The sequence below is a fragment of the Nomascus leucogenys genome, chromosome X (genome assembly GCF_006542625.1).
Source record: "Nomascus leucogenys isolate Asia chromosome X, Asia_NLE_v1, whole genome shotgun sequence".
Classification (NCBI taxonomy): domain Eukaryota; kingdom Metazoa; phylum Chordata; class Mammalia; order Primates; family Hylobatidae; genus Nomascus; species Nomascus leucogenys.
This window is the reverse complement of record NC_044406.1, coordinates 131,019,986-131,028,552: the sequence shown is the minus strand read 5'-3', so window position 1 is coordinate 131,028,552 and position 8,567 is coordinate 131,019,986. Positions and strand designations below refer to the sequence as shown.

Here is an 8,567-nt window from a genome sequence, read left to right as displayed (position 1 = left end):
CAATAGGCAGAAAAAATATTAATTTCAATTAAAAAGTTAGAAATACAGACTTTTTAATTTAAATATATAAAAATATCTAATTCAATGCAGAAAAATATATTACTAGCTGTGTCATGTTCTTTTAATTAGGAAAATAATCTAAAACACTCACCATGTTAGTGTAAAATAATGATTTACGGAAGGGCATTAATTGCTCAATTCACTCTGATATTGGGTTAAATATATTTTATTAATGAATTATTAATCCTGACTGAGGTGGCTTATTACCTCTAGTCCACTGTTAAATCCCCTTAGTTGACTTAAATAAAATCACTTAAACCCAGAGGAAAGGAAATATTTTATAGTTAAGCCTACAAAGTCCTAGAACTAGAATCATTTGATGACAGGCTGGTTTCTATAACTCAAGCAAACTGTACGTTGACTTAATACAGCTGACACATCAATCTATTTTACAGTGTTTTCAATTTCAAAAATACAACACATTAAAATATTTTCAATTTATCAAAGCTAAAAGCAACATTTAAGTAATGTACTTAAAGTGCGAAGGCACTTTAACACAAAATAGTGATACCCAGTGGCTATACTCGGTAACTGACGATGGAAATACCATATATCATTATTTACAAAAGAAGTTGTAGTCACAAAAGATCTTTGGAGATCTTCTACAAAATACACTAAATATCCATTTTCATTTGAAAAGTTTGCCTATTCTTTCTTCAGTCACTATAATCTCCTCTTCCCACTCCCACACTGAAAAACAAAGAAGAAAAAAGAAACAAAACCATAAACAAAATATATGAAGAAATGCATTGTAGAAACATTCATGTCCACTGATGGTTCCTAAGAAGAGAAGGGAAAAAGAAAAAAAAAAAAAGGAGGGGAGGAGAGGGAGAGAGAAATAATTTAAAGGAAAATTAAAGGAAAACTTGCAAAAGCAAAATCATGACTTCATCCTATCTCCCAAATATTTTCAAAGTCCCCCATTAACACTGGGAAAGGGAGAACAAAAACAAACACAAAAGCTAATGTCCTTGTTTCCAACAGTTCGAAGCAGCATCCTCTGATGCCTTGGGGTTGTAAATGATTTCCCTTCACAGCTGACTGATTGCAGTTTGTTTTTCCAGAACTTCGAGGTAGTCCGGTTCTGACTGCGGCTTAGCTTGCAGTAAAGGGTGGTTGGGTTTTGACTGCCCCACAAAGCATTTCCTGGGAGTCCCATATAAAACGGTTTTATTGATTCTGTCTTGGTTTTGGCGTCGAGATTCATAGGAAGGGGCAAACTGCCTTTTAGGTAAGGTACAAAAGTTATAGTGGACTAGGCCTGCGCTGGGAAGTTCCTTGACTCGCTCAGCGATATTTTGATACAGCAGCTCAGGCTCTCTTGGTGTGGCCTGCTTTTCTAGCAGCTCAGTGGCACTTATTGTGTAAGCAGGTGTGGCTGGCTCTTCTTTTTTCTCCTCCAGGTTGCTATAGCTGAACTCTTGCAGGTTTCGGTAGTAGGCTACTGGGTCTCCTTCCTTCTGCATGTAGATGGGGTTTTGGCACATCTGACCCACAGGCGGGGGGATGTAGTTGTAGACATGGCCGTCTGTTTTATCGTGAGTCTCAGTGTTGTAAGAGCCATACTGTAATTGAAAGGAGCTTACGTCTAAGTTGTTGGTATTCCTGGGAACGCTCGGCACTCCCTTTCGGCGTTTCAAGACAAAGACGAATAAACCGGCCCCAAAACAGACAGATAAGATGAAAACAACAAGCAATCCCAGAATTAAGACAGACAGTGGAACTTCAGTGTGTAGTTCAGGATAGGAACTAGGAGACACACTAAGCGACCGAGGTGTGTCTGTATTGTGATTCATTGACAAGATGGTTCCGTCTGACAAGTTTGGGCTGTCTGGACAGATAGCCTCCCTCCCCAGAAATTTTAGTATCTCCCCTGCATGCTTAGCAGGAGATTCGCAAGTCACCTCATTAATGATGACAGGGGAATTGGCATGTTCTGTCCAGTCTTTCAGCCCCATGATGTCACAGGTACAGTCCCAGGGGTTCTCTTGCAGATCTATCTGGATGAAAGCCGGGAGCTGATCCAGAACCCCTTTCACGGGCAGGTGAGAAAAATGGTTGTTTCTCAGATTCAGCCTGGTTAGGGCCGTCCCCCCAAATATATTATCAGGTAAGGACCGAAGAAGGTTGTTGTTCAGAAACAGTAGCTGTAGGTTAATCAAAGCATCAAAGGTCAGAGGCTTAATTTCCTTAATGACATTATACTCTAAATAGAGATATTGCAAGCTCTGCAGTCCGTCAAACATAGAAGGGTACAGCACTTCAAGGTAATTGCCATTCAGATAAAGTCTGCGTAAACTGGTCAGGTTTGTAAAGGCACCTTCCTGAATGACTGCAATCCTGTTGTTTCCTAAGTGCAGTAAGTCTAAAGAACTGTATTCTAAGAGGTCATTCTTATAGACAGTTTGAAGATAGTTCCCTGTTAGGTAGAGTTTCTTTGGACTGGTCGGTTTGGGCTGCAGGTCAGAGATATTAGTGAACTTCCTTTCTTGGCAGTTTACATTCAGACCGTTGTCTGAGCTCTGAGAGGTGCAGACACAACTGCTGGGACAGGTGAGAGGCACAGGAGACTTGGTCTGGTACACCATGATGGGTCCAAAACTTTGCCTGTCCTTTGACACAGTCACGCGGGGAGTTGGACGATTTCTCATTTTGGGCGGCCGGCTGGCTTTCGGAGCCCTGGTTGGGTTGAGAGCAGGATTCATTGTAGGTGACAGCCTTTGGACGTGGGAGTCAGCATGGCTGCCCCTCTGACTGGAATCACTGGCACTTTTTCTGGGACAGAGGTCTTGCCTGGTCAGCTGGGTCACGTCTTTCCCGTGCAGCCTAAAGGGAGTCTCACAGACGATCTCTCCCACAAAAACAGTTATGGTGTCCAGCCAAGCCTTGAGAGGAAGTAAGTCACAAGTGCAATTCCATGGATTTTCCTCCAGCTGAATCTCCATGATCCCTCCAATATGTTCAAGAACGCCAGCAAAAGGCATTACTTTTAGCCTATTCCCCCTGAGGTCTAAGTGGGTCAGCAGGACAAAGCGGAACACATTGCTGGGCAGTGAAAGCAGAAGGTTGTCATTCAGGATGAGCACTTTGAGCTTGTTAAGTTTGCTGAATGCCCCAGCCTCGATGGCACTGATGTAATTGTAGTCGGCCTGGAGATACTCCAGGCTCTCCAGGCCCAGGAAGGTGTCCTCCCTCAATATCTCAAGCTTGTTGTTGTTGAGGTGCAGTCTTTTGAGAGTTTTCAGGCCACTGAATGCCCCCGTTCGGATCTCCTGTAACCCGTTGTTACCTAGGTGAAGAGTCACTGCGTTGGAGTAATTGACAAATTCGTTTGGATACAGTCTTGTCAAGAGGTTTCCATTGAGAAAAAGCTGATAGATTCGATACTGGGGGGGCTGGAGCAGGCTAACTGTTGTAAATCCTTTGTTCTCACAGTTAATATTCAGTACGTTTTCCTTTTCTTCGCACAGACAGCGGATCTTGCAAATGTCTTTGGCAGTTTTGCGACTCTCCGTCTGTAAGATCCCGGCCACGGTTAACACACTGAGGAACCAAACGCCGCTCAGCATCTTTAGGCACCTTCGGTGTCAACTCAGGTACCTACAGGCAAACCTTAGGTGGGGGCAGGGGGAAGAAGCGGGTGCAGGGAGGAAAGAAACAAGGAAGCCCGATTAAAAATGGTAAAGCAAGGAGGCGGAGTGGGAGCGAGGGAGAATGAGGGGGTTAGCAACACGGCAGAATGAAATCATTGCATTTTTCAAAGCGGTTTCTTTTCTCCGCTCCCTATTCCCCCACCCCGAGGCCACCCACACACGCGCCCCGGGAACACACTTGCTTGCACCTGATTTCCCGGGGGGTCGCAGCCAGCCGCCAAGTCATTAGTAACCGAGTTGTCCTACTAAATCCTGCCCATCTCCTCCTCCCCTGGGGTGTCTCGAAGAGATCTCGGGCAGCTCGCCCGTCTTGAGCTCCCAGCAGAAATCGCAATCGCTTTAGGAAAAAAAAAAAAGCGCAAAAAGGGGGTGGGAAAATCAGGAATCAGGGGCTGGCGGCAGGTATAGAGGAGAGAGAGAGATGGCAAAGACAGCGCGAGGTGGGGGTTACTCACACATCAGGAGAAGACTGAACCCCTCTCCTCTGCAGTCCACCAGGAGTTTAGCATCCTCAGGAAGTGGGAGAACAAGGTAAAATAAGACGCTGCTTCCAGGGGGGATGCCCTGCTTTTTGTTGGTTGATTTAATTTGACTGGGGGTGCGCAGAAATTAAAAATCCGACAGGAGGCAGGAGCGGAAGAGAAGAGTTGGAGCGGAGGGAAGCCGAGCTGCCAGGGAGGGACTGGGGTGCGATTCTGTAGGGAGGTCGGAGAGCCGGCTGGCCCGGTCGGCGGGCGAAGGCGACGATGGAGCCTGGGCGCGCGTTTCCAATTCGGTGGCGGTGGCAGCAGTGCGTCTAGCAGTTTGAATCTGAGAGGCTTTGCAGGCTCCCCGGGACAGGACTAGGGTGACGTCACGGGGGAGGGGGCAGGCAGAGGATCCAGGGCGCGCGGTGGGGGAGGGTTGGGCAGATGCTTCCCTTCCTTGCAAGTGGCTTTGCAAAGCTCAATTCCCGGCTGCATCAGTTGATTCTGAACTACTCCACCTCCAACCTGGCTGGCGGCAGGAGAAGCTCCTGCAGAGGGGTTTCTCAAGGAGGAGCCCTGCTAATGGACTGGCACCTCCTTGGGCCCCTCTATGTGTTCTCTTTCACTCCTCCCTCTTTCTCTCACCTACACAATGCCTATGGAGGGCAGGGGTGGGGGTGGGGGCTTCTTCTCCCAGATTCCCAAGCAAGGGAGAAGAGTGTGAGAGAGAGAGAGAGAGTGTGTGTGTGTATGCGGTGTGCCTCTTTGCTACAGGACTGGTGCCCCACTTGCCAGCTCCTAGCTCAGATGCTCTCTGTGCAGAGAGTGGGGTGTGTGTGCATGCACCAATGTGTCTGTGTAGGAGGGTGAGGAGTTCTCTTAGGGGATTTATACTTTACATACAGAGCCCTGATTCAGTGCTAAGAGAATTCCTTTCTGGGTGGTGACCCACCGAACAGATATTTGCCTGGACTCTGAAAGTCAGCTCAATGTTAGCTTATAAACTGAGAAAAACAAAAACAAAACCCTTTTCTCCCTGAGGTTTATACTTAGCCAGATAATGAGGTTTAAACGTGCACTTCTTGCCTGGAGGAAGGAGAAAAGAAGTGGGTGTCAGAAAAAGCACTGCCAGGCTGAGCCTCAGCTGGGAGTGGGAGCCAAAGGAAGGGTGGTTGAGCCCTCCAGGCTGCAGGGGCAGGGGAGCTAGGAGAAAAGAGGAAGCGGGTGCAGGAAGACTGGCTCCTGAGAAAGAGAGGAGATGTAAAAGGAATCCTGGCCTAAGACCGAGCTTACCTGGGTTCTGATCTGGCTCTGTTGCTAGATGTGCCACTAGCTTCTGGATCTTCCTATCTCCATCTGCAAAAGGCACGTAGGTAGACTGTATGGGCCCTCCCAGCTCTGATATCCAATGCGGGTTTAAATAGCCTTTCCAGGGCATTGCTAATGGCCAGGTGTTGGATTTTTGCCTTCATTATCTGTTTTCTCCTTAATTATCTTACAGCTTCTTGGACCCAAGAGTCTTCCATTGTGGAATCAATTTGCAAGGGGTAAATAATGTCTGCTGTTGCCTGGAAAGGCCTTGGTTGCCTCTGGTGGGAAGGGGGAGATGGGTCAGGAAAAGGAGGGAATCAAATAACCAGGGAAAAGGAATTGACCAAATGATGTGCCTGTCCCACAAAACACTTCAGCTTGCTTTCCCGGAGTCCCACTGCCTGGCCAAATGTGGAACAGATAAACACACAGATATAACCAACCACTTGAGAACAGAACGACCCCTGCTTCTCCCCTTCTCCTTCCTGGTTAAGCCTAGGTCCTAGGTCCTAGGATTGTTCCCTTTATACAAGCTCCTTTCTCTTCAGGAAGGGCGGGGGTAGTTGATAAACTTAGGCACTACGGCAACCTGTAGCTGGTGATCTGTGCATTATTTTCTTGAGCTTTCTCCCTTTCTCCTTCTTCTTCTTCTTCTAAGAGCCTTGGACCAGGCATCAGGAGCCCCCTACCCTCTAATGCTTGCTTGGTGTTTAGCAAAATACTTTCCTTCTGGAGACTCAAATTTTCCTTCTCCATAGAGAAGGGCAAACTTGAGATGAGTTCTGAGGCAGAGGGACAGCCCTGCGGATGGCCTCCCACTCTGTATTGCAATTGCATCATTAGATGGAAGCAGCCTGATGCAGTGGGAGCACAATTAAGCTCCCTTTCCTAGCAAAGGAGGCATTTGTTTCTATGTATTTCGAAAGGTTAAAAGCACATAGTTCCTAGAGCAATAAGATTTATTCAGTCATTCATTCAACAAACATGTATTATGTCAATATTTAACTGAAGTAAAGACGTGAGAGCCGAACAGGACCTTAGAAGTCAGGTTCATTTTACAGATGAGGTCATTTCTCAACCAGGGAAAGTGCTGACTTACTCAAGAAACTACAATTAGAAGCAAAACCCAGGGATTATGATTCCCAGTCCATCATCTTTCCAAAAAGCACACTACTGCTTAATATGAATTAAAAATCTACTTAAACTTAAATAGTGGTGGTAGTGTTTTTCCTAAAGGTATCCTTTTTATTCAAAAAAATGTATTTGAAAGTGAAACATCAAATACTAGTTTCAGTTCTCAGATACAGTAATTTCCTTCAAGACATTGATGACGCTTTCAATATTCCTTGAGGACAGATTATTTTTGCTAAAAATTTCAGAGAGAGGAAAGAGATTCAGAGAGAAAGGTGGAGGTGGTTGGGGGCTCATGAGATTCTTGAGACCTACAGAAGCAAGGACATTCACGGGTAATCTAACTGTGGGAAGCGACACTCGGACCCTGAGGGGGTCTTCGTTCCTGCCTATCCCTGAGAGTCCACAGCTGCTTTCCAAAACGTAGTTACTAGGAACAAATCAGCCTGAAACGCGAAAACCACTTTAAGTAAGTTTCATTTGGCCCCGTGTCTTCTGAAGAACTGCCGCAGCACCCCGCTAGGGAGAGCGGGCTTTTAAGGCTGTAGAAAGGTTCAGGGTGAACTGGGACCCCAAGGGAGGCAAAGGCGGTCACTAAAATAAGGAAAACGCTCCCTCTCCTTGCTGAGGCAAAGGAGGCTTAAAGAAGAACTCCGTCGCCTGTCTCACTCGCATCTAACCGAGTAGAGCCTGGCTCAGGTCTCCAAGCCTTCCACAGGACACGGTGGGTGTCAGCGGGCTTACAGCCCACCTCTGTCCCGGCCGCCCATCAGGCCACGAGGGGGCTAAGAGGAGTCCGGGAGGCCAGAGAGGGGGCACTGCTTGCCCGCAGCCTCTTCTTCTAAACACCCGCCGCCCGCAAGCCGGGTCGAATCCCATTTCCGAAGGGCGCTTCCGGGAGACCAGCTGTCTCCGAGCGTCCCCGATCGCCGGTAACTGGGCACCGGCCGCCAGCGCAGCCCTACCTTCCCTGCCCCTACCTGCTAGACGCCTGGTGCGGTGCCCGGCATGCGGCCCCACAGCCGCGACGGCCACTCGGGCTGCCCTCGCCTTGGGGCTTGGGCACTGCAGGCCGACCGGAGGCTTCTAGCTCGCGCTGGGTGCGTGGGCTCTCCCTGGCCGCCTGTGCCACCCCGCTGCGCGACGCGCGGAGCCCGACCACGCCCGCGCGGACGGTCCCGGGGGGGAGGAATCTCTAGTGGGGATTGAGGGTAGAGGGTGGCCGCCAGCAAGCTGCCCTCCGCGGATGGCGCCCAGCCTCCCCACGCTGGTGCCCCTCGCAAGGAGAGGTGGCCGGGAAAGGCAACGGACTGAGGAAAGCCGGCTCACTGGCCGCGTCGCCACCGCGTCCCTGAGTGCTCAGAACTTACCGAGCGAGCGCGCTGCCCAGATCTTTTCCCGGAGGCGCCCGCAGCATCTGCGACTCGGGGAGGCCAAGGAGCGGGCACAGCTTCGGACTGGCGCAGCCCAGGAGCGAGAGCACCGCGGGGAGCGCGGGCGGCGCCCCCAGGGCAGGCAGATCCCCACCGAGCAGCTAGCCAACGGGCAACGCTTCTTGCAGGAAGGAGGGAGGGAGGGAGGCGAGAGGGAGGAGGGAAGTAAAGCGGGAGGGAGGAGAGGGGAAGGAAGGGAGGGAGGAGGGAGGGGGGAGGGAGGGATCGCGTCCCCTCTCCCTCACTTATCAATCACCCCACAGATCAAATATCCGGGCTGTGCACCCAGGACGGGGATGTAAGAGCCCACAAAGGAGCCGCTGCTCCATTTCTCCGACAAGCGCTGCGGAGCACTGCTCACGCCTCTCGGTCCCTCTTGCCTGGAACTCTGCCCAGCCCTTGCGGCGTCCACCCTGGGCTGCAGCTCGGGCTCGGTCAAGTGAAACAAGAATGGCACACGGTCGGTACCATGTCCAAGGGGAGACTAAGACCACTGGGTGGAAGTTAACGAC

General features: G+C 49.6%; 1 protein-coding gene across 4 annotated transcripts; it reads right to left on the bottom strand.

The window, feature by feature from the left end:
- Window positions 1-210: 210 nt before the first annotated feature.
- SLITRK2 (SLIT and NTRK like family member 2) lies at window positions 211-8,062 on the bottom strand. Of its 4 annotated transcripts, none has more exons than XM_030807171.1 (4): window positions 7,993-8,062; window positions 4,169-5,266; window positions 3,902-4,050; window positions 211-3,672 (listed from the first exon to the last, which is right to left on the bottom strand). In XM_030807171.1, exon 4 carries the CDS (start codon window positions 3,627-3,629, stop codon window positions 1,092-1,094), a length of 2,538 nt encoding a protein of 845 aa, XP_030663031.1. In that variant the 5' UTR covers window positions 3,630-3,672; window positions 3,902-4,050; window positions 4,169-5,266; window positions 7,993-8,062; the 3' UTR covers window positions 211-1,091. The 4 variants fall into 4 exon arrangements, with proteins under 4 accessions (XP_030663031.1, XP_030663032.1, XP_030663033.1 ...); XM_030807172.1 differs by lacking the exon at window positions 7,993-8,062 and adding an exon at window positions 5,474-7,302; XM_030807173.1 differs by lacking the exon at window positions 7,993-8,062 and having other exon boundaries at window positions 3,892-4,050; window positions 4,169-7,302.
- Window positions 8,063-8,567: the final 505 nt, after the last annotated feature.

Excerpts from the sequence above, each read along its gene's own strand:
- SLITRK2 (XM_030807171.1), bottom strand. The coding sequence starts at position 3,629 with ATGCTGAGCGGCGTTTGGTTCCTCAGTGTGTTAACCGTGGCCGGGATC.